The 24,873-nt window shown below is 47.4% G+C and overlaps 2 protein-coding genes across 6 annotated transcripts; both read right to left on the bottom strand.

Moving 5' to 3' along the window:
• Nucleotides 1-913: 913 nt before the first annotated feature.
• RBM4 (RNA binding motif protein 4) lies at nt 914-8,716 on the bottom strand. Of its 2 annotated transcripts, XM_061407082.1 has the most exons (5): nt 8,632-8,716; nt 7,144-7,567; nt 3,182-3,866; nt 2,852-3,016; nt 914-1,331 (listed from the first exon to the last, which is right to left on the bottom strand). In XM_061407082.1, exons 2-3 carry the CDS (start codon nt 7,553-7,555, stop codon nt 3,190-3,192), a joined length of 1,089 nt encoding a protein of 362 aa, XP_061263066.1. In that variant the 5' UTR covers nt 7,556-7,567; nt 8,632-8,716; the 3' UTR covers nt 914-1,331; nt 2,852-3,016; nt 3,182-3,189. The 2 variants fall into 2 exon arrangements, with proteins under 2 accessions (XP_061263066.1, XP_061263067.1); XM_061407083.1 differs by lacking the exons at nt 2,852-3,016; nt 3,182-3,866.
• A 22-nt stretch (nt 8,717-8,738) lies between these two features.
• On the bottom strand, nt 8,739-24,764 carry RBM14 (RNA binding motif protein 14). Of its 4 annotated transcripts, none has more exons than XM_061407080.1 (3): nt 24,303-24,763; nt 18,509-18,619; nt 15,499-16,380 (listed from the first exon to the last, which is right to left on the bottom strand). In XM_061407080.1, exons 1-3 carry the CDS (start codon nt 24,637-24,639, stop codon nt 16,358-16,360), a joined length of 471 nt encoding a protein of 156 aa, XP_061263064.1. In that variant the 5' UTR covers nt 24,640-24,763; the 3' UTR covers nt 15,499-16,357. The 4 variants fall into 4 exon arrangements, with proteins under 4 accessions (XP_061263065.1, XP_061263064.1, XP_061263062.1 ...); XM_061407078.1 differs by having other exon boundaries at nt 17,155-18,619; nt 24,303-24,759; XM_061407079.1 differs by lacking the exon at nt 24,303-24,763 and adding an exon at nt 23,809-24,210 and having other exon boundaries at nt 17,155-18,619.
• Between the last annotated feature and the right edge of the window lie 109 nt (nt 24,765-24,873).

The raw sequence follows: 24,873 nt of genomic DNA, 5'->3' as shown, positions 1-24,873 counted from the left end.
AAGTATCTTCAAGACAGTCTATTTTGATAGATGCACAGAACTAAGAGGCAGCGGCTCTTCCTCGTACCCTGCCCCCTCTACTCATCCTTGTTGTTAAATAATCTAAAGCTCACTTCTGGGTCCTTCTGTGCCTATCATTCTAAAGACAATGAGGTACTAGTGGGACCACTGAGGTATTCCTTGAATTCCAACAGAACTATACATTTTGGGGCTGCTCTGGTAACTCAAATGGTAAATAATCCATCCCCAAGGCAGGAGGATTTGGGTTCAATTACTGGATTGGGAAGATCCCCTGAAGAAGGGAATGGCTACCCACTCAGGTATTCTTGCCTGGAGAATTTAATGGACAGGGAAGGCTGGTGGGCAACAGCCCATGGGGTCACAAAGTCAGACACGACTGAGTGACTAAGCACACACATACAGATGGTGAAAGGCATCAAAAAGCTTTACTTGCTAACCTACAAAATAAAGCCACAGCTTAATTTTCCACATGTCATGAAGTGAAAGCTAACCTCCTGGTCCCTCAAACCCTTCATTTTCCTAGACCTATCCCTTGGAAAATAAGTCAAGCTAGATGTAGTGACTGGGCAGTTTGAATGGTAGTACTAAGGGGTGGATGAGGATTGTTTTGCAAGCATGGAAAAGTCCCACATTTCAAAACTGCTAGTAGGTACATGGTTTTCTAACAACGGTGTGATCAAGTGAAGGCAGTCTTTAATGGAGTAAGGCTGCCTGCCTGGGTTCTTCCACATAACCCCTCTCTTTCCTTTGGCACCTATAAATTCTATGATAAAGTAATGGCAGTGATGTTCACCCAGAACTGAATGTCAGACTCTACCCACTCCCCTTCTCTTCTAGGGACAAATAAAGAACCCAGACACAAGTCTAAGTAAGAATTCTCTCAAAGCACACATTTCCTAAGTTGAAAAACCATTTATTTCACCGGAAAGAAAAAAGTGATTCAACTCTATGTGTCCACCCGCTACAAGCCTTTGGGTCAAAAAGACTCAGGAGCGGTGACACTCTCACAACACCCACTGGAAGCAGGAGGTGGGGCGACAGCACAACCCCTACCCGTTTCTGCACACAATGAGGCCTGCTGGGAGAAAAGAACATAACGGGGAGCTACAGAAGTACTGAAGGACAGAAAGAAATGGGAAACGGGCAGGAGAGAGGAGAGGAAGAGGTGGTCTGAACTTTTCAAGATAAATTTTAAGGTCCACGTTTCCTGAGGGACTGAACGCACAGAGCCGTCCCGGAGATGGGGTACCACGAAGGGTGTATTCTCATGCACAACCGCAGCTCGGAATTTCAGCCCACACACATCCCACCTGAAAGAGAGCAAAATACAGGGGCTTTACAGCAAAGCTCACAAGGGCGTTTCCACTTAACCCTTCAAAGAACATCCATAAAGTATGGTAACTTGACACTCTTTTAAAATTTACTTGTATCCATCCACAGTATCACAATAATCTCTCAAAGTGAAAAAGAGCCTGAAGGCCAGAGTAACTGGGAAGGTCAAGTAACCCCAGATTGGGCTCTTTTCTCTCAATTAACTGGCAAATTTTCTTTTATGACAGTAGATAAGACATTGCATTTCTCTTGATGTTAACGTATCAGCATTCCTCAAAGAAGGTAATTTCCACATTTAAAAACTGTCATTGAAGGGCAGGAAAAAGGAAAAGGTTCCAATTAGCTCTCTGGGAAAAAAAATATGTTTGAATCTTGGGGCTGCAAGTTAAAAAGCATTTAAAGTCCAGGAAAAAGTAACATCAATTTGAGTAAGTTGTAAGACCTGAGGGCATCCAACTCTGCCTAGGGAATAAAAGAATGTACTGGAGAGCGTGTGTAAGCTAAACATAAAGTCTCTCAAGTTTCTTTTCCACTAGTTTTATTCCCTATCCCAAAACCCTGGGCAAGTCACGTATTTTCTGCCCTAATGGGAAAAGGTGGCAGTACCACCCATCCTGTTACCTCAGGATCATGGATCAGTGGGAATGTCTGGGCCACAATGAGAGCTACTCAAGACAAAGGGTGTTGTGAAACACCCCTAAATACAACAGCAATCTCATACACCTAGAGCCCAAAGCTGGCAAGCGTCAGAAGAGAATACAGTCAAGTAGAGCCAAATGGATCATGAGGCTCAAACTGTATAGGAAAAAGCCAGAGGACTCAAGGCACAGCTGGTGGTTCAAGAGTGTTAACTGCCCAAACCTGGTGAGAAGATGAAGGGAGTGATCCGCTTAAGGCAAAGCTCCCAACCTTGGATTTCAACATTACTGAAGAGTAGAACTGGCAGGGGTGCATACATTATTTGCATTATTATGTACCTTAAAGAGATGGAGAGGATGTCAAATCTAACACTGTGGGGACAGTGGGGAAAAAAAAACTAGACAAAGTAAACAGGCTCTCACAGAACAGATTCAAAGATAAAGCAATGGAGTGGGCATCCTATTCAGCTCAGAGAATGAATGTGAACTGAGGAGAGAAGTTGAATTTGAGTCTATGCCCCAGACTCCGTGTTGAAATTAACTTCATAAATTGAAAGATCTTTTTCTACTCCTCTCTACCCCAACTTACCATCAAGTAAGTTTTTTCTCTAAAGCTCATAGGGGATTAGCTTCAGAAATGTCAGAAACACACTGCTTCAAGATTAAGATGATACCATTGGGTAGTCTTCATAGAAACTGGAACTTGAGCAGTGATGACCAATTATAACTACAATTACAGATTTTAACTGTGCAGGTCCTAGCAGACCTTTCACATAGCATGAAGCAGAAGAGGAACCCTGCAAACATTAATAATGTCACACACCTAGGAATTCCAACAAAGGCTCTGAGAAACGACACACCTGGGTCTGATGTCCGGGTTCCAGGTTCAGTTCAATTACAGCACACAGGTGTGACCCGAGATTCATCACGTCACACTGTTTGCTTTTCCAGACACAAATGGAATCAGGTTGACTCCTGGGACTAGGAGTCCTGGAAAAACAGCCATGGTGGCTAAAGATGTTTGTCTATTTCAGAAAAATTAAATAATTAGGACTTCTCCCTAATCCCCTGAACCATTAGCATCCTTACCCTAACCCTGCAAAAGCAAGCAAGCAGGGCAGCCTAATTGGAGCCTTTAGGCTGCAGGAGGGACGGCAAAACCAGAACCAGGGACACCCCACCGCTCTCACCTCAAGCTTTAAAAGGCTGAATACCGCGCCCGATCCGCATACTGCTCCCGCTCATACCGGGCCATGTCGTACAGGGAATTCCGCGCAGCCGACGAACCTTGGGACAACTCACTCTCATGCCCGTAACCGTAGCCCTCTCCAACAGTAGGGACTGGGCCTGTAGCGCGACGCAGGGGGCTCCGATCCCGCCCGTAATATGAAGAGGAAGCTGCAGTAACAGCAGCAGCAGCTGCTGCAGCAGCAGCAGCAGCAGCTCCCGAGGTCGGCAACAGGTGTCTATCGTAGGGGTCGAGAGAGGTGGAGGTGAGGTGACTGGCCATGGCTGTGTTCTGGACTTGTGGCAGCTGGGACAAGGTCTGCTCTGCGTAATTATACGCAGAGGCAGCTGCAGCAGCCACCGCCTCATAGGACCGGGCAGCACGGCAGCGCTTGTAGTAGGCATCGAGCGCTCCGTACGCGTTGTTGTAATACAATGAATCCCCGTAGCCCATGGTGTAAGGTGTACGCACTGCTCCGTATTGCTCATTATATTGCTCGGTAAAGTCTGCCACGCGGCCCGAACGATCTACTGGACACTCTTTGGACCAGTGCCCCTCTTTCCCGCACCGATAGCAGCCGCTCTGGTCTCCCATCCCGGGCGCAGTCCTAAGCCGGCTGGTGGACAACTGCACGTGCATTCTTTTGCCTTGAAGAAACAGACGCAAGAAGGGTTGCTATACTCTTAGTCATAGCCCCAGCCCCTACCCCAGACACTGGTCATAGCTGGCTTTACCTAGACAACTGTAATGCAGGACTCACTGCCATTTTAAAATGGTTTTTTAAAGGTCCAGTATAAATTCAGTATGATGACCTGACTTCAGGCAAAGATAAATGAAGAAATGTTTCCGCTCAAACATCAGTCTAATGCTTAAGAAAAACTACTCTCATTCAAAAATAGGCATTTCATTTTTTGCCAAGTAACTACGGACACAAACTGCTCTGAACAGGGGCCCAATGTCAGAAGACACCACAATTAAGAGTGCTCTACAACATTCTGACACCTCCAATCTTCACTATTAAGACTCCTGACTTCATTAAGCAGGAAAATGCAAAGGTCAGTCCTCCGCATCACCCCAAAATCAAAGAGAATAGAGCAAGACACTGAAGTTACCACTGATAGTGATCCAGACTTGATCCATGGCTGAATGCTGTAGGGAAGTTTCAAGATTTTTTGGTGGGGGGGGGGGAACCTCACGAATGCGTGAAGAGGGGCAAAATACAAGTTGACAGGCTGCTTTATCCTTAACTGGGTCCTTTAAATTGCTAGTTCTGATATTCATTATAACAAGAATTACTTAAAATCTTCAGCGACCTCTTAAAGTAGGGGGTCAAAGAAAACAGGGCAGGCAGTTCACAAGATGGCTGAATTTTCAAAAAGGGTATTACGAAAAATGTGGAAGAAAGGGGGAAGGATGAGAAAAGTGGAGAATGAATACTTATGTTAGTGGATCAAACTGTTCATTTCAGCAAGATTAAAGTACTTTTCCTCAAAAAACCCAAGATCCCAACAACATGTACTTAACACTGTTTTTTTGCTGAAAATTAGAACTTGTATTCTGGAAATGGAAAAATATTACTTTTGAAAATCTAACGGAAGAAACATTTCTTAGAAAGTTTAAGTTTTAAACCTTCTCACAGAAGCAGTGTCCACCTAACATGATCTACCATTTTAACAGTAAGCAAAATTCCAGCAAAACCTTTCCAATACAACTGGTTATCATGCCCCCAAGCATGCAAATGGCAAAGAACAGTGGCCCCATGCTTAAAAATGCTTAATCAGGGGGGTAAACAGAGAGGTCGGGTCATCTATGCACCTAACATTACAGAAGGTGGTACAATTTCACCTACAAAGTTCAAGGTAAATTCTTAAAGACTAGAAAAGGGATAGGGGATGGAAGGATCAAACTATCAAAAAAAAGTTCTGGTTCAAACAAACTTTCTGGTAGGTGCAGATTGCCAGTTAAGAGATAGGATATGCAATTAAGTACTTTTAAGTGCTAACCCACGTTCCTTGCATTTGCCCAAGTGGCCACTTTGGCACCTAACAAAACCAGACATAACAAGAGCAATTAAGGAACCAATCATGTACCTTCAAGGCATGAAGGTCACTAATAAATGTCCTGATCTAAAAATTCTCCAGGAAAAAAAAAAATCCGCAAAAGTAACTAAGCATCAAAGAGCCTACAGTTCAGAAGCCAAGAGTCATGGTCCAAGGATTTATCCTGTATTAGCTCACACTGTCCTTCCCTTACATGTGGTAGCAAGGAGACACCACCACCTCTTCTGTAACTTGGTTAAAGTGTAGAAGAGTATTAAAACCTCCACAAGAGCAGCCTTTGCACCCAATTACACTGTTGACACAAGGTAATTCTCAACTTACCAATTAAAAAAGGAAAATGAGACCTGAGAGACCTGTGACATTTGTCTTTAATAATGCACAGTAACACCCATGACACAAGGCACCCATTAACTTAGGGGGAATGATGATCAGACTTCCAGATCTAAGAAAGTTCAATTTATATAAACATCAAAGATAGCCAAAATGATTCTTAAGAGGAGTGCTCAGGAAAAGCAGCAGCCACTACCTTGTTTGGCTGAAAAAGTGGAATATAGGTTAAAAATATAGCAAGGAGTTATGGGAATAACCTATAATTTAGAAGCAGCTACACCAAAGGTGAAAGGCTCATTACTGACTTCCATACTGGGAACCCAAAGCAGATGGGAGAAGACTAAGGTTAGCAACTCACCATGGTTACCATCCCCTTCATGACTGCCACTCTTGCCACAGAAGCTCAGATCATAAACCACCAAAATATACTCCAAATAAACTATCATCCATAGCATACTGCCTTCCAGGCACACTATTACTCTAGTCAAGGCTCCAAGATATCACCCATCTAAGTGGTCTTTCCACCAAAGATGTGAGAGCCCACTCCTCAAACCAGCAAAAGGCATCAACTTTATCGCCCCCTCCCTGATGACTCCCCCTCCCCTGCAAATCCCCATACCTTCTCCTCAGACACTCCTGAAACTATCCTTTAATCCCACAGTGCCCTCATCCTCCAAACTGAACCTCTGGTGCATGCATAATAAAAAAGTAGTAAGAGATAAAGCCCTTTAAACACACTAGCTCTCTAAAGACTTGTTTAACAATGAATTATATTTACTAAGAAGCTATGAGTTGGGATGAAGTTGGGAAGCTTAACTGGTATTTTGCTTCTGAACGGGTGGCTTAAGGCAGCTTTTGCCAGGTCCTTCATATGCAACATGGTGTGCTGAGGCAATAAATTTCAGAGTGAAATACCATTCTGCGCTTTACTACTACCGTTACTACTACTGCTGCTACTGCTAAGTCGCTTCAGTCATGTCCGACTGTGCGACCCCATAGACGGCAGCCCAACAGGCTGCCCCTTCTCTGGGATTCTCCAGGCAAGAACACTGGAGTGGGTTGCCATTTCCTTCACCAGTGCATGAAAGTGAAAAGTGAAAGTGAAGTCGCTCAGTCGTGTCCGACTCTTAGCAACCCCATGGACTGCAGCCCACCAGGCTCCTCTGTCCATGGGATTTTCCAGGCAAGAGTACTGGAGTGGGGTGCCATTGCCTTCTCCCTTACTACTACTACTGCCAAAAAAAAAAAAAAGAACAAACAAATCTTCAGTGGAAAGATTTCTGCACTAATAGATAAAAATGCCTAGGGGTTCCAATCTAAAGCCAAGTGATTTTTCTCCCAAACTTGATTTGCCTGAGGTAAAGCCTCTAAATCCCATGCATTCTCCATTTAAGTTCATCATCCACTCTTAATCCTCACCATCCATCAGCCAACCAACAGCTGTCTCTACCCATGACCCCTCCCTTCTACTTATCCAATCTATTCTCTACACAAGCCTTGTGTTCAGCCCTCTTTCCCAAAAAGGATGGTTCACCTTGAAACTCTGTGTTGTCAAGGCCCCTGATGGCCTCCACTGCATCCTCAGCCCGCTCCATGTGTACAAAGGCATAATCTTTCACGATGTCACATTCGATAACTGGACCGTACTCCTCAAACTTGGCTCGGAGCTCTTTGTTGGTACAAGTAGGGCTGATATTGCCTACATGTAACTTTGTAGAGGTTTTGCTCTTATTCTTGCTGGCTTCCACGTTGATGTTCACCCCGTGCAGCTTGTAGTGGTGCAGGTTGCGGATGGCATCCTCGGCCGCCGTCTTGTCCTCTATGTGCACAAAGCCGTAGTTCTTAATGATGTCACATTCCAGCACCTTCCCATACTGCTCGAAGAGAGAGCGGATCTCCTGCTCTGTGGCCTCCCGGGGCAGGTTTCCGATGAACAGCTTCACCATCTCGGACACAGCCTGGGCGAAAAGAAACAAAATTTCTAACGAAAGATCTCAGGCCCACATCAGCTTTAAAAAAAAACCCAATACCGCCATCTCCTTTCTGTCTGGCAAATATTTCCAGTTTTCTCTCACGTCCCACACGCACACTTCTACACAATTATCAAAGGGAATTGGGAATAAGAAGGCCCGCTACAGAACCAACAGATACAAGAAAGCATCTGTAATAAAAATCCTTGGTAGTCAAATACGGTTTGATAAGACTTGAATAATTTTAAACGGTAATGGAAATGAAAGTGAGGGCATAAATGTAGCCGAGAGAATAGTGGACTTTCTAACTACTATAAAGACAATTAGGGGGACTTCCTTGGTGGGTCCAGTGGTTCGGACTCCACGCTTGAACCGCAGAGAGCTCAGGTTCAATTCCCGGCCGGGAACTAAGATCCGCAAGACGTGCGGTAGAGCCGCCAAAATATTTTTTTAAAAGAAAACAAAGGTCTAACTGGATTGACCGTCTGAAACTATGCACTGTCTCTTCCTCTCGTAACCGAAGAATCAGCCACCATTTCCGGAAAGGTGGACCTTAAAAGTAGGTTTTAGGGTTTCCTTTAGAAGCAGTGAACCGCTGACTTAGGCCGGAGAGTCAGGCGTTCCAAGAGTATGTAAGTGTAGAACTGGGAACGCCTCTCTTGGGGTGCCGTCCTACGAATTCCTGGAGAATTGGAAAAATGCATGGTTGGAAAAGGGGGCTTGAACCTCATCGGCCTGACAACCAAGTCTCAGGGCCTAAGAGATCCTTAAAACGTGGTTAATTCCTAAATCTAACGGAAGCGCGGTTACTCGATGGAAACCTCGAGGCAGTGGGCCGAGCCTAGTCGGGCAGAGGGCAGGGTGGGGAGAAAGTATATTCTCAGGGGAGGTTGTGGGGGAAGGGCTGCTTCAGGCTTACCGCGCAACGCCGAGCAGAGGTCGGCTCTCAGTGACGGGTGTGGAGGCCACTACCCCACAAGGATACCCTTGAAGCCCAAGGAATGAGATTTAACAAGGCAAAAGAAACAGTGAAAAGGCTCGGAGTCTCTCACCCGCACGAAAAGCAGCAGATGCTCTTCCTCGCGGCGCGGACGCTTCTGACAAAACGCTAAAATGGCGACGGCCGCAGTAGTGACTCTGGGTAGAGAAGGGGAGGAGAACCTACCACCGGATTGGCCGTTCAACAAAATAAAAGGCAGGCGTTCCTGTAGATGCTCTTCCTGATTGGTTATCACGAACGCCAATTACCTGAGGCCGGGAAGAGGTGGAAACGTCAGTAACCTCGGAGCGTTTACGCGAAAGCCAATGAGCAACACCCTCATGAAGCCGAGGTCATTGATTGGGTAGGAGGTCGGCATGACGGCGGGCCTACCAACGTAAGCTTCGCAGGCGGGGTTCCGCCCGCCATTAGGCGGAGCGAGTTAGGACTCCGGTGTAGCGGTCGGTGTTTAGCGTCATGGCGCCAACTTTTGTTAAGTCTCCGCTTCTCGCCAATCCACGTGCGTTCCATTTTGCCTTCTACTCCGAACTTCTCCCTCTAAATTCCCAAACGCCACCCCTTCGCAGCTCGGATGCTGCGAAGGACGCTTACGCAGACCCAGAAGCCAGGTAAGAAAAACAGCGAAGCGTCCCATCTGAAGAAACCAACCTCCTTCGGCCGAGTCCACAGTGGCGCCCTGGAAGTCCCAGAGCTACCCTCCAATTGAAACTGCTCTCATAGGTGGTGAAAGGACTCTCAAAACGGTTAATGGGCTCAGCTTCAATTAGGCTATAAAGGTCCACGAATTCGACTCGGTTGAGGGTTCCCTCAAGAAACCACCCTCCTGGGATTCAAGATGAGGAAAAGGTTTCTCTGTGGAGGTTGAGAAAACACCCCCACCCTGCCCTGAGAAAAAAACTAGAGCAGCGAAGTTTTTTGTTTTATTTTATTAGGCGCCATCAGTCAGAGATGTTAGGTTTAAACTAGAACCGACCTTAAAAGGGAATAAAGAACCTAATAAATCACAACCAGCTAAACAAGCAAAAATACAATCCAAAACAGAGTCCTCCAGGGCGTCCATTTGGCTTTTTAAAAAATCATCCTTTGGTTTCTTCACATTAATCCCATATTATGAATATGACCCTTTTGCAGGCAGTTCTTGAAAAGGGAGTTTAAAGGGGAGAATGGAAGAACTTAAAAACATGATAAAAGCAGTGGTTTGAGGAAAGGGATCCTCAGGAGTGGAGATAATACAAATAGAACACAGCACCAGTTCAAAGGAGCTCACCACCCCCACCCCCCGCCAAAAGGGGTGGGGATCATAGCGAGAAAAGCGAAGTCAAAGTAGAAACATTTTTAAAACCTGACGACTCAGAAATAAATGGTGGTCAAGAATTTATGCTAGGGTTCAGTTCGGTCATGTCCTACTCTTTGCGACCCCCATATGGACTGCAGCACACCAGGCTTACTCTAGGGTAGTAAAAGATAATCTAAAAAATGTGAAAATGTTGTATTTACAAATGGGATCACTAATCGTGGTCCATTTTCATTGTGCATCCTGATGCTGACACTCCAGCTGTGAGTAAAGGGCAAAGGATCAGTGATGGAAAAAAAACAACTGCGTGTTAGTCTGCTGCAAGTTGGAGGCAGTCACAACTCCATTTGGGCAGGGAAACACATCCGGTCTAGAAATCCTTTAAGCTCCTTTGATCTTCCAAAATTTTTGCCCTGAGTGGCCTTGGAGATAAACCTTTCAAAATACCAAAGCATATGAGGTCAGCTTACTCTACCGGCAATCTCTCCCAAGTCCAAAGGTGAAAAACTGGGAATATAATTCTCAGGATCACAGTTCAGGCCAGTTTGCAGACCACCAACCACACCCGCTCCCTAATCGGATTTACCTTTTGAAAGCCCTCTATATTGAGTTGTATTTGATTTTGCTCCAACTGAGCAAACCACATTAAATCATTTAATCAAATCCATCACATCATGGGTTTTAAATTAAAACCCATGGCAACTGGAAAAGCTTCAATGCACACTACCCAACCTGGATTTCCAAAATCTCCAATCTCTTTAACAGTGCTCCTACCACCCCCACACACACCCCACACCCCACCCCCACTCCCACTAGGCTCCTGCACAGTAGCCTATGTCCCAAGCTCATTCAGGCTGAATGAAATGTTCTTTTTCTCCAGGTCCTAAGCTGGTCACCCCATCTAGACATCTCCCCACTCCAACCCTACATACACCTTGGAGTTCTACCCCATGAACTCCACAGTAGTTTTCCAAATACTTACCACCACTTGAAATCCTACTTGTTGATTCATTTTCTCACTTCCTCCTACCCCCTGCCCCCAGCAAATACTCGTTCTACAAGGGCAAGGACATTTTCTTACTGCCTACTAATTTAGCTGCTAAGCCATGTACGGCTCTTTTGCAACCCCATGGTAGCCCGCCAGGCTCCTCTATCCATAGGATTTTCCAGGCAAGATTACTGAAGAACGCCGTCATTCCCTTCTCCAGGGGATCTTCCAGACCCAGGGATCGAACCCAGGTCTCCTACTTTGCAGGCAGATTCTTTACCATCTGAGCCTAAATCTCATCAAAGGAAAATGAATTTTAGAAACAATGTGTGCCCTTCTGCACTAGGCATTTTGAGAGAATGGGTATGTGAGTATGCAGATTATTTCTCCTTCCTAATGTATTTATCCTGTGTTAAAACCGTACCTGGTACATGGCAAGCACTCAAGTATTTGTTAACAAATGGACAAATGAACACATGAGTTAAATTCTTGATAACCAAGAGGAAAGAAATAACTTTGGATTTTTAGTCAACACCAGCTTGAAAACATGGACACTTAGTACTAACAAGCAGATGCTCAAAAGCCAGGGGGAAACATTCTCTGGGAGTGTTCAGAGGGAGCCACTAGGCCTCCAACATCACTGCCAGCTACACCCTCTAGTTTCAGTTCAGTCGCGTCTGACTCTTTGCGACCCCATGAACTGCAGCACACCAGGCCTCCCAGTTCATCACCAACTCCCAGAGTTTACTCAAACTCACATCCATTCAGTCGGTGATGCCCTCTAAGCCTCCCATTAATGTCTGGGGAGGTCCTCTTATCTTCATGGTTCCCAGCCTTTTTGGCACCAGGGACCAGTTCCATGGAAGACAGTTTTTCCACAGACCACGGCTTGGGGATGGATTTGGATTCAGGATGATTCAAGTGCGGTACACTCACTGTGCACTTTTTTTTTTTTTTCACTTTTTTTCTATCATTACATCAGCTCCACTTCAGATCATCAGACATTAGATCCTGGAGGTTGGGAACCTCTGCCCTACCCCATACCTTTCTTCTCCATACCTAGAAGAATCTGATCCCCAGGATACAACAGTGTTGTCTGAAACCAGAGGTGACCAAAACTGGTACGGTCCAGTGGCCTACATCACACAGGTACCACTTACTACAGAAGTTTCCTTCCTTCACTGTTACTCACATGCTGCACTCACACCCATATCCAAAGTCCTTTCCTCAGCTGTGTGCTTTCAGTAGGCCATCCCAACCTCCCCAAAATGTTCTAACTCCTTATTTCTGAGATGGCTAGCAGTGACTATATATGAGGCCCTATACCTGATACATGCTATTTGCTCCTTCCAACAGTATTACAAGCAAAATCCTGGATGGCTCAAAATGGCTGATTCAATTCCTTGATCCACTACTTTTCAGCCTTGTGAAGTTACTTAACCTACACACTCAATTTCCCAATTAATCAAAGGTTTATAAGTACCTAATACATTTGAGTTGCAATAAAGTTATGTTCAGTAGATGTGAGCTATTATCCCCATTTTATAGATGAAAATACTGAGGTAGAATTCCTGACATGTCCAAGACCACACGGATACATGGCAGAACCAAGATCCAAACTCAGAAAGTCTTTTTTTTTTTTTTTTTTTAATATTTATTTGGCTGTGTCAAGTTACATGGGCCCTCTAGTTGGGGCACGCAGGCTTAGTTGTCCCACAGCATGTGGGATTTTACTTTCCCAACTATCAATCAAAGCCACGTCCCCTGCATTTCAAGGCAGACTCTTAACTACTGGACCACCAGTGAAGTCCCAGGAAGTCTGACTTTAGAGCCAGCACCCTCAGTAATTCTCTCTGCCAAGTCAGTTTCAAAGCAAACAAATTCTAGCTCCAGTTTTTTCTAATGGGACTGCACCATCCTCGCTCCTCCTTTACCTACAACCTCCCTAGTGTTATTTTGTCTCCCAGCACATACAGGGATCTTAGTTCCCCCACTAGGGATCAGATCCACACTGCTCTGCAGCAGAAGTGCAGTGCAAACCACTGGACTGCCAGGGAAGGCCTGGCACTGCTATTAACTGTATGTAACTAGGTCATCGAGGCAGGTCCTGCCTCCCCTGGGCTACCCATTCCCCAAGATCAGCCCAAGGGTGATCACTGCATTTCATCTCAGCTGCCTCAACACTATTTCCAACAATACAGACACACCGTATTTCTAATGATTTACAGACTTGAAATCATTTTAAGAACTTTTTTCCTGGAAAACTAGATTCTACCCTTAATGATCTCTTAAAGGCACCTAAAGAAAGAAAGAAGGTAAGTATTTCCCACCTATCCTATCCATCTTATCATTATTACCCAAACCTCCTATTAAATACATTACACACTGGTCCATAAATCTAGGAAATTTATTTTCATTATGACATTATAGTCAACTTACTTGGCTTAATAGGACAAAATGACTGGAACCAACCATCTGTGTACAGACTTTGGCAGAGCTTAACTAATGGACAATGACTAGAAAGGCAGCCTACTATAGAGGCTGACCACTCAGTGAGTCCCATTACCGCCAGTACAAGGGTAGCAGCCCCAGACCCACCCCAGACAATCTGAAACAAGGTCCAAACCTCAGAGAACAGACTGATGAGGTGAGAAGACTTTAGTCTTGTTCCAGGAATACATCATTTAAAACTTCTCCAATGAAGGTCAAGTTAGAGCTGACAGATCAAGCTACAAGGACCTGAAGGATATTGTGAGCCCATATTCCCACCCCCTTTTCCCAAAACACACATTAAATGTCTATCCTCCCATTCACTCAACCCAACCATCTTCAAGTTATAGGACCCTGGAAATCAGAAACCCACAAAAAGCAAAGTAGGAGAAGCTGGCTATAGGATTAACACAGGTAGCATAATTTAAATAAAAAAGGGGAAGAGAATTTTAAAACAATCTGCAAGGAAGAGGAAAATGACAAGTGATTTGGCTTTAGAGCTCTTCAGAGCTTAAACCAGAAGCCTGGCAGCAGAGGCAGCAAGGGCATCAGTACCTAGAGATGACAAGTTGGGTGATCATCTCGGCCAGGTTGCTCTGAAGAACTAAAGCTGTAATAAAGAAATATCAATACTGGCCCTGAGAGCACATTAGGCTATTTTTCACACGAACTGTGGGACTGGGACAGTGGCTGAACGCTCACTGTAGAGAAAGATGACAGAAAATCACACTGACAAAGAAAGAAGTAATTACAAATACACAGGCCACAATCACAGCACTACAATTAAACAACCCTTGATTTTCCAGGGAAATAACCAGAGCTAAGTCTGTTAGGTTGGCCCTGTGATAACCCCACTCTCACTGCAGAAAACTGACAAGAAACCTATTAGATTCCCCCTCTTCCCAGTCCTTAAAAGAAACGGAAAGCAGCAGCAAAGCAGTGAGCAGAAAGAAAAGTGAGAGAGCCATGGCCTCAGCACCCCTGAGATCACTCCAGTTTGCATCCGCAAGTAGTTCATACTTAATACAGAGCCTGTGCTTTTGGCCCACTGGGCAGAGGGAAGAGAACACCTGGGGCAAACTACTGTGTCATAAGCAAGTTCGCAAGAAACCAGTGGAGGCAGAAGAGAACCAACCTGAACTCCACTTGACAACACACCTCCCCAAAATCACCGTGCCCAAAGACTCCCAAATCAAATCTCTAAAGCCCCTTTCCCAAAGGAATGTTAGGAGGTTTCCCGTTACCACCCTACCCAACCAGTCTTCCATTCACCCATCAGGAAGGCCAAGCTTCCATCTTGTCATGGCTAGAATCATCTTATTTTGTGCCCAGGTCCTCTGAACCCCTAGTCCCAGAGTAAAAGTATAGAAAAACTCAATTCCTTACCCTGTCCCAGCGCCCTTCTTAGTTATGTTTGCACCTTGCCCCCTTCCCATGGTCTACCGTAACACCTTCAAATATAAACCCAGCCAGAAAACATCTGGAAACCCTAACAGATGGAGAGAAGGAATTTGCAGTCGCCGGTGACTATGATGGCAGGGGTTGGCAGGACGCAGGCAGGACACTCCAGGATGATGTTCAACAGGCAAAATACCAGGTCTATGGCCAGAATCCCCCCATATTGGCTTCCAAATGTCCCAACCACAGAGACACCGCCACAGTTAACGTGACCGCCTGAACCCAACTGACCCTTTTCCAGGTCCCAGCCCCAGTACTCACTGGAGCCCACTGCCTGAAGGCCCTACTAGTCTTCTAAGCACCAAAGGAGCCCATTCCCCACTTCTCACCTGAGAAGTCAAACCCCAGAACCACCCTGCTGGAGTCCAGGTTGTTTCTGAACTGGAGACAAGTCAAGGAAACAGCCAAGCATGGGCGAGGAAAATGGGCAATAAATTTACTGCATTTTGGTGTGATTAACCCAAGTCGAAGCAACTTTGTCCAGATTCTCCAGTCCTTAAGATGGCAGACTAGCAGAGAAAGGAGTTAAATCCCTCTGGCAGCAGGGAAATCATTCTAATTCCCAGGTTCAGATCCCTTTCCTCATCTGCCCTGGGTCCTCTGGCCACCTTCCCTTCAGCTGTCATGTATTCCTGGATGTCAAACTGGCTTCTCTGAAACTGAGTGCAATCAAGACAATGACAACCAGGTTTCCAAACTGCAAATCGCCCCAAGTTTTATTTGTAGTCCATACAAAAGGGAAAAAAAAATTAAGGTTTTCTAACACCACCTACTTGGGGAGATGGGGAAGTGCACTGTGGCGCACAGCATCAGCTAGAACGTCAGGGGTCAGTAGGGACTGGACAGGTACCAACCGACTGTCCCAACAGGAACTCAGTCTCAACACAGTCTATAGAGGGACACAGTCAGGGCCCCCTGGACACCTGGCACAGCTTGGCGCATAGGAAATGGTTAAGCTAACCCTTTCCTGGCCTCCCTCACATCTAAAAAGAAAAAGGCGCCGCCGACCTCAGCTGCAGGTTGCTTCCCCATCCAGACGACCTTAAATATCGCGCACAAAAATAAAAGGGAGCCAGGAAAAAAAATCAAAACATAAAAGAGATTCCCATCCTAGGGAGATGGGGCAGGGGAGAGGGGAACCGCAGATCTAGAGCCAGTAGCAAGATTTGCTGCTGAGGCGAAGGAACAAAGTAGGTTACTGCCGAACACTCAAAAGGATAGTCTCCTGGGGAAGGCCCACATGGTAGAGGGGATGAAAAACCACCAACAGGAGAGGTATGGGCCAGCAGTTATAACCTGGATCTGCACCCGACCCCATCTCTCCTCTCCTTCCCTCCCTGTGGTGCCCCATCCCAGGACGGCCCTACATGCGGCGCTGGTAGCCAGAGTGCATCTGAGCTGCCCGCAGGTAATCATTATAGGAGCCCGAATAGCGTGCGTAATCGGAATGGGCATCGGGCAGGCGACGGTAATCCAGCGAGGACTTTGTCGGCGAGCGGCGGAACGAAAGCTGCGACTCTGATAAACGGCGGTAATCAGAGAGCTCGGCTAAACGCCGGTCGGAACCATACCTAGTCGAGAGAAGAAGACAGTTGGTGAATGAGACAATCGAGGGGAGGGCTCCAGGTGGGCACTGGGGAAATGCCAATGGGGGCAGGGAGGGCGTAATCAGACTGGTCTCCAACAAACAAGATTTTTCAGAAGGCTCATCACCTTATCCAGGGCAAGAAATCAAGCCTGGTCCAACTGTGGGAAACCAAGCCCACCACTGAAGCCCTCCCTTCTGAACTGGCCAAGGTGGACGCTGGCCTACATTCCCAAACCACAAACAAATTATCCCCACCCCTGGGCCCTGCAGAGAAAAGACCTTGGTTGTTTACCAACAGAACGGCGGACGAAAGCAAGGTCCCCAATTTCCCAAAGAGTGGACGCACCACATACACCCTGCCTTCAGCCAGTGAGTGCCAAAGGGACTACTCTTTCAAACCCACCCCCACCAAAGGCCAGGACAACCACGTTAACAGGCTTAGGGATCCTTGAGACAGTGGGAGAGGCTATGGGCCACAATCTTGCAGGCAATAGCTCCAATAGCACTTGGGCTAGTCTAGACAGGTGACACTCCTCCCAGCCTGACTAGCTGGTACCACCCCAGGCTGAGCACGAAGCTCCACCTGAACCCTGGTGACCAGGAAGTTCACAGACATCACCCACTTCGGCCTCTGGACATCCCACAGGAGTAGAGAAGGCCAAGGGAGGGGCCGATGGCTCCAGTTTCCCTCCCATGCCAACCTCAGCCCCTTGCCCTGAGCCCCAGCTGGGGGCAGAGGCGGGGGGGCATACAGTACCTTTTCGACATGGCGACAGCCTTTTTGTACGGATCGTCGTAGCTGGCCCGGGGTGGGGAGAGGCGGGTACGCTCATAGGGCGGCGGGGTGCTGTTGGCGTTGGCAACGGCCCCCTGGGACATGGACAGGTAGGCTGCAGACGGCTGACCTGTCCCGTCGTAGGCATTGCCCGGCTGGCCACGGTAGGAGGCAGCAGCCTGGGGATGCTGCTGTGCAGCATAGGAAGCAGCCAATGAGGCTGACGACTGAGTGCGGTAAGGAGCTGCCAGGGTGGCAGAAGGTTGGGCCCCATAGGCAGCTGCAGCGCCATAGGAGCCGGTGGCCGCAGCAGCTGACTGAGCCCCATAGGAGCCTGACAGGCCCATCGATGCTTGGGCCCCATAACTATTCAGCTGGGTCTGAACAACTGGCTGGGCCCCATAGGAGCCAGCCATCGGGGTGGTGGCTTGTGCGGCATAGGCAGCTGGCTGGCTCGCGTAAGCAGCAGCTGTAGCTGGTTGTGCCACATAGGCAGCAGGTTGGGAAGAATAGGAAGCAGCCTGCTGTGCAGCATATGGGGCAGACTGGGCATTATAAGAGGCTGAAGGCTGGGCATTGTAAGAAGCTGCCTGGGCCCCATAAGCTAGTGATGAAGCTGCAGACTGGGCCCCATAGGAGGCTGCCTGGGCCCCATAGGAGCCTAGGGAGTTAGCTGCTCCCTGGGTGTTGTAGGAGGATGCAGCTGCACGAACCCCGTAGGAAGAAGCAGCCTGTGCCCCGTAAGAGGATGGTTGGTTACCATAGGAGGCAAGGGAGGAGCCCTGAGCCCCATAGGAGTTGAGCGAAGAAGCCGCAGCTGGCTGACCCCCATAAGAGGAGAGGGCCGAGGCCGAGGGCTGGGCTCCACCGTATGGGCCAAGCGAGGAAGCTGCGGCCGATTGGGAGCTAGGGCTAGCCAGCTGGCCCCTGTATGGGGCCCCAAGGGAAACAGAGGGCTGAGCGCGGTAAGAGGCTGCCTGGGCTGTCATGGGCTGAGTCCGATAGCCGACACCCAAGGAGGCAGAAGGCTGGGCCCTGTAGGCAGCGCCCAGTGACACTGAGGGCTGGGCCCGGTAGGTGGCTGGCTGGGCCGTCAGAGGAGCCACATACGAGGCTCGGGGAGGTGAACGGCGCAGGGGGCTGCGGTCGCGACCAAAGAAGGGTGGTGTGGGCTGACGGGCTTGCCCATCAAAGCCACCAGTGCTGTTGCCAAAAGCCTGCTGGTAGTCGAAGGTGGCAGAGAAGCCACCAGTTCCAGGGAATGCCGTATCCCCAGCCCCTGGTTTCTTGGTCTTGTCCCCAGACTGGATAGCCAGGCCAGGCCCCTTCTTCTGACCCTTGGTTGAGAGTTCCACGTTGATGCGCTTGCCCTTCACTTCTTTGCCGTTGAGCTGCGCGATGGCGGCTTTGGCATCTGCTTCCTTCTCCATGTGAACAAACGCGTAGTCTGATAAAGCAGCAGACAGAGGGTTAGCAATTAGGGGGGCAGGGCACGCTACCTGTTGGGTCCCAAACTGGACACACCAACAGCACCCAGCTGTTGCCAGCTACCTCCAGGCCTCCAAACCCTCCTCTCCAGGAGTAGGTCATAAAATGTAATTCCCATATAACAAAGCTTCTGACTGTCCCAAATAGCTTTGCCTATGGCTTTCTTCCTCTTCTCCCCAATTCCCCTGCCACCTCACCCAATTGCCTGCTCAGAAAAGAAAGAGCAAAGATGAACTGCAACAGAGGATAAAAATCTTCACTAATCTTCATCTTCTATTAAGTACAAATCCGCAGACAAAAATGCAGACAGCATTCCTGGATCACTCAATTATTCAGTATTCTCTAACCCAAGACCACCAAACACTTCTGTTCACCTTTGAGGCTTAACTCTCAAACACTGGAAATGACCATTTATGTCTCGACATGACCCATGTCTCAGCCCAGGGTCCAATTAAGGCAGAGCTACATAGCAATACACGATCTGTGACAGTCCTCCAATATGATCTCCCCTCAGTACTTCCCAATTCTCAAAGCATTCCATGCACAAGATCCCATCTGAGCCTCACAACAATCCCAGGAGGCAGGCAGAGCAAAGGATCATTATCCCCATTTTACAGGTGGGCAAACCCACTCAAGAGAATTTATATGGCTTGCCCCAAATTCACTTGTGAGAGCCAGAAACAGAATCCCAGCTCTCCATGCCTCTTCACGACACCAGTCTATCCCTAAAAAGTCAATGTATAAGGCAGGATTGTGTATTAAGACTAGACACTTAAGCTGAGAAAGGGAGACGCTGGACCCCATGTAAGCCAATGAAATGTGGGAATGGAAACTGAGCTGCCCAGTCTAAGCCAGGCCCTACTCAGTTCAGGCACAAGCCACTCCCCACTCCTAGGCCACGTTACCTTCTCCACTGATACTTGTATCAAGAGACATCCCTTACTCCTTGGGCTTCTGTTCAGAGAAAAGATTTAGTTTCTCAGCTTCATGGAAGAAGCTGCAATTCCTGCAGCTACCAGGCTCTGCTAAGAGGTTATCCCACAGGCCCTCAATTAGGATCTGAATGAGCTGTGGGAGGACAGGCTCTAAGACAGGATGTTGATCTCAAAGTCCTACTCATCAACTACACAGAACAGGAAACCTTCAAGAAAGGAATAGGAAGAAATTCTTGTCCAAATCCAATCTCACAAATCACAATAGTGCAAGCAGAATCTGAAAAACAATGAGATCATGCCTGTGGTAACGCGGGATCATGTACTTACCACCACTTGGACCTGAGGCTACTTTTAAAGTTCAAGTATCAGAACCCCATCTTTCTTACATCACTTTAGGAAATGAAAAATTACCTACATGAAATTACTAAGGTTCCATTCTTGATTTTAAAAAATCCTTTTAAATGTCCTCTAAACAAGTGTCCTAATATTCAGAAACTTCCACACTGGGACTGGCTCTATAGCTACTTCTATAAAGCAAGTAATTTTCCTGGATGTAACGCAATGCAACCGAAGTGACTCTTACAAAAATGAGAATAAAGATATAATCAACAGGTAGAAGTCAGAAGTGTGGTATGGCAAAAGAATTCTGGAACTAGCTGCTAAAATTTAGCCTCAATTGAAGATTCAGATCACTGACTTGCTTTATTAAGTTCTTACAGAACTTAAAATTTATTTCTCCCCTCTTCCTGCCCACCTCAGAGTTTCAAGATTCAACAAATGTGTTTAGGCACTCAGTCATGTCCAACTCTTTGCAACCCCATGGACTGTAGCCTGCCAGGATCCTCTCTGTTCATGGAATTCTCCAGGCGAGAATACTGGAGTGGGTTGCCATTTCCTTCTCCAGGGGATGTTCCTGACCCAGGGAATGAACCCAGGTCTCTTGCATTACAGGTGGATTCTTTACCATCTGAGCCACCAGGCAAGCCCAAATCATTCAAATGAGATGATAAAAATGCCTTATAAAGTATAAATATGGAGAGGGAAATGGCAACCTACTCCAGTATTCTTGCCTGAGAAATTCCACAGACAAAAGAGCCTGGGGGCACAACCCACAGGGGTAGCAAAGAGTCAGACACAACTTAGTGATTGAACAACAGCTGAAAGTACAAATACCTCTATGATAAAAATCATGATACTTATTCAAGCCTAGGAATAACCATAGGCTTATTTCCTTACAGGATATGATCCTTCATTTCTAATAAAACACAAGAGACACAATGCCATCTGTAAATGCAACTTTGGAACTTGCCAGAGATGATAAAGAAACAAGATGAACTATCACAACTGTCTTCACTCTCTTACGGCCCAAACCTGATTCATCTACCAATTGTGAAAAGCAAAAGTGTTCTTTAGACCTAGCCACAGGGCACTAAAACTGTCCTCTGATCTCTCACCTCCACTCTGGGTAGAGTGAGCTAAAAATCAATGCTGGTAGTCCCAGATTTCTTCAAAAGAAAAGACTGAGTTGAGCCTAGCACCAGGGGAATGCAATGGTAAGTAGAAAGCAAGTTTGTAGGCAGATTAAAGGGAATTACCAAAAAAAAAAAGCCTCCAGGAACTACAAGGGAATCATACTATATTCCTGGTTAACCTATCCACAAATTTCTAGGACTATATGAAACTAGGGAAAAAAACACCCAACAAAAATGTTTCAATGGGTTTACAAGAGCAATAGGATATCACATTGTCTATTTCCTACTTAGCTAGGTTTTATTTAGAGACCAACTTGTGAAACTTGAAAACCGAAATTTCATAGGTACAATTCAATTGACCACACAGATGAACTATATAACTGACAGAAAGCCATGAGATACAATTATAACCAATTTATATCAGGAAGTTTCTAAGCCTGATACTGGAGGGAAGTGTGAAAAGGTTGTCCAGTTGACTCAAACACCTGAGGCCTAGCCAACCCTGAGCAGCTAAACCCAGGCCTAGCCCTATCAAAGACACCCAGGAACCCAACTCCTCTTAGGATGATTTCAACAACAACAACAACAAAGAACTAGCAAACTCCAGGGACTCACTGGCCTGAATTGAATTAGTTCAAGGAAACTGACTTCTGAAGTAATTCATCTCATTTAAAAGGACTACCAGGCAATGATTTACAGAGATCCCCTAATGATCTGGCATCACAATTCCTCCAATACCCAACTTAACAGAATGTGGAAACATGAGTTTTCCTATTCTCAGAGTAAAAACTTCTAAAGTGAAACTACAGAGCTATACATAGAAGGAAAGAATGGCCACCCACAACATAGGAAACAGTTTCCTCTTCTGCCTTTCAGACTTCTGAAATCTGACTGGTTCCTAAAGCTGTCAGCAACACTTGAGACTTCATCCTTTAACACCCAATAGAATTTAACTGTGGAGAGTGGCTACAATCTGCTGTTGCTATGGAGATTTTTACTCTCTCCAAATCAAATCATATCTAAGGTCCCGGAACCAAGCAACTAAATTTTCCCCCTGTGAAATAAAACAGAACTGGCTGCCCTGTGCAATACTAAGCTTCTGTGCTTTTCAAAGACCTGACAATCAACATAAGACACCTCAAATGTCCTTTCCCAGACCAAGAAATAAGTAAGCTATTTATAGAGCCAAAGCCAGTCTCCTCTACTACAGTCCTAACTTAAAAACCTCATTTTCCTTCACTCTAAATAGAAAGGCATGGGGGGGGGGGGGGGGCGCCGCATACGATCCTCAAACCTTTCTCAGAGTCCTTTGTATCAAAATATTATCCTGAGCTCACATATCAGCATAACTATAAATAACAGCTAACCACCACTCCCTGAAGAAGTCAAAGCACTTGGCAAATCAAATGTTCACAAAGGGACAAAATGCACAAAACTTTCACAAGGAAACAAAATTTCTAAAAACCAGACCCAGTTACACAGTTCACCCCACTCCACCCCCACATCCACTGTCACTGTGTCAGTCCCAAGCAATTCAAGCAAATATTCAGCTCTCTCTACCACCCCAAAGGAGGCTCCTTGACCAATGAGTTCCATAGACAGTCCCCTCAGATGCAAGTTTCAGAACTCTCAATCTAGTAGACTGCCTGCTTAAAGAACTACACACAAAAACGTAGTAGGTCAAAACACAGAACTCTCGTATACCCCTATCCAATTCCTGGCCAGGAGCCCAATCTGGGGCCTTTCCCATTCTTTCACTCTAAATAAAAGCAAAAATCCATGCACCATACAGCCTGCCTGGATAGTCATGAACTTGTACAGCCTGAGTTGAGGAAAATAGAACGCAGTATTAATGCAGAAGAAGGAATTACTCCTAATGGTGACTACCAGCCTTTACACTTCCCCCAGTAGAAAGGCTAAGGAATGACCCAAAAGATGCGCCTTTCAAGGACAGCAAATGATGCATCTTGGAGGAAATGAATAAAGCACCTGCCCCCAAATTTATTTACTATCCTCACAACTTCTTACACAGGTTATGAGCAGGTACGAATTCAAAACCAGCAGCCAGGAACCAGATACTTACTCCTAGGTTGCATCCTTGAAGATACAGCAAGGCAAAGTTAACTCTCATCTGTTTCCAAGTGGAACACAGACTGGACACACACAAAGACTGTATTCCTGATCTTGCCAACAAAACAGAAAAAGAGCCTAAGGGGTAAGAACCCAGACTATGAAAAGAAGTCACCTGGGTCCAAAAAAGGAAGTCAGGCCTAAACTATGATGATACATTCTTCTCAGGATCTACCCCGATCATGAAGCCTACTCAAGCAAAGACGACTACTAAGTCCCCATGTTTCCTCAGCCACAGAGTGTGCCCCCTTGCAAAATCACCGTGTTTAGAAAAGAAGGACATTGCTCCGGGGCACCGGCTTGACAAGTTAGCGGCTCAGAAGAGGCCTTTTCATAAAACAAGCCTTCTTCCACAGGTCAAAGGTCGGGGCTTCCAGTTTACGGATGTAAAATCGGTCTCAAAGCGGGGGGTGGGGGAAGGGACAAGTTTGAGGGAGCTGGAAAGCGCAGAGTTGCCAGGCCTAACCCACCTAACAATACTGAAAGGCCAAAGTAGTTCGGAAGCCCTCGCCTCCCGCCCGGTACCCAGGAGTTAACTATGCCCATGAGCAGACCCACGCCACACAGTACTAAAAGATCCCAGCCCGAAAAACTTCCAAGGGCCCCGTTACCTTCCGCTCGGGAGCATTCACCGGGAGGGAACACGAGGATGGCTTTTGGTGGGGGGCGGGGGGATCAGCCCCCACCTTTTCCCTTGCTCTGACAGACGTCTGGAGAGGAAGTGGGGAAGTGGCAAAAGCTTCCCCGCTCCATGATCCGGCTTGCGCCCGTCACTTCCCAATTTCCGCTCGGTGCCAGGCCCAGGAGACCAGTAGAAGGCGCGCCCCCGGTATACTCCCAAGTATCTCAGGCGCGTCCCCGGCCCCGTAGCTCGGCTCTCAGTGGCCGCCGCACCCACCCTGAGCCGCTTCCTCCCATTTGGTTAATGGTGCCTGGACCGCACGGGAGGACGGTGGCTCTACCCAACGCGCCCCCAACACCTCCGGCCTCACTCCCGCGGACTTCGCCCCACCCCCGCCCCACCAACCGCGCTGTGACCGGCCCCCGGGAAAGGGGCGTGGCTAACAAGCAGAGTGCCCCGAGCGCGCCCCCGCCTGCACGTTACCTTTTACCACGTCACACTCGATGACGCGTCCGCGGCGCTCGAAGAGGCTGCGCAATTCCTGGCTCGTGCACGCTGCCGATACATTGCCCACGAATATCTTCCAAGTGTTAAGAGGCCGTGGGCGCGACATCTCCACCACGAGCGCGCGCCCCGGCCGCAGCTCGTGGCCATGCAGGGCCTCGATGGCGCGCACCGCGCCCGCGTTCTCGCGCATGTGCACGAAGGCGAACTGTTTCATGACGGCGCAGCTCATGACCGTGCCGTAGGGCGCGAAGAGAGCTGCCAGTTCCTCCGGCGTCGTATCGGCCCCATCAACGTTTCCCACAAATATCTTCATTTTGCCGCCGCAGCCGCCTTCCCGGAGAGCCGGGACCTCTCCTCCAGCAACAGGCGAAACGTCCGAACGGCCGGCAGTCCTCCCTAGGAATGGCTGGCGACCGAGAACCCCGCCGCGCAGGCGCCCTGACCTAGCCAATCGGAGCCCGGATCCCGCGCGTCATGCAGCCAATCAGAGAGGCTGAGAGAAAATGCTCTCAGACGCAGCCAATCCCAGAGGGTCTGGAGCCCGCTC

Source organism: Bos javanicus, chromosome 29 (genome assembly GCF_032452875.1).
Source record: "Bos javanicus breed banteng chromosome 29, ARS-OSU_banteng_1.0, whole genome shotgun sequence".
NCBI classification, from domain to species: Eukaryota; Metazoa; Chordata; class Mammalia; order Artiodactyla; family Bovidae; genus Bos; species Bos javanicus.
This window is presented reverse-complemented; position numbering and strand designations above follow the sequence as displayed.

Bases quoted from the DNA above. Each gene is read 5' to 3' on its own strand.
- RBM4 (XM_061407082.1), bottom strand. From the start codon at position 7,555: ATGGTGAAGCTGTTCATCGGAAACCTGCCCCGGGAGGCCACAGAGCAG. The intron at 3,867-7,143 runs GTGAACCATCCT...TGTTTCTTCAAG, and splicing joins TGACAACACAGAGTTTCAAG to GCAAAAGAATGCACGTGCAG.
- RBM14 (XM_061407078.1), bottom strand. From the start codon at position 24,639: ATGAAGATATTTGTGGGAAACGTTGATGGGGCCGATACGACGCCGGAG. The intron at 18,620-24,302 runs GTAACGTGCAGG...CTGCTTTATCAG, and splicing joins CGAGTGTGACGTGGTAAAAG to ACTACGCGTTTGTTCACATG. The intron at 16,381-17,154 runs GTACTGTATGCC...TCTCTCGACTAG, and splicing joins GCTGTCGCCATGTCGAAAAG to GTATGGTTCCGACCGGCGTT.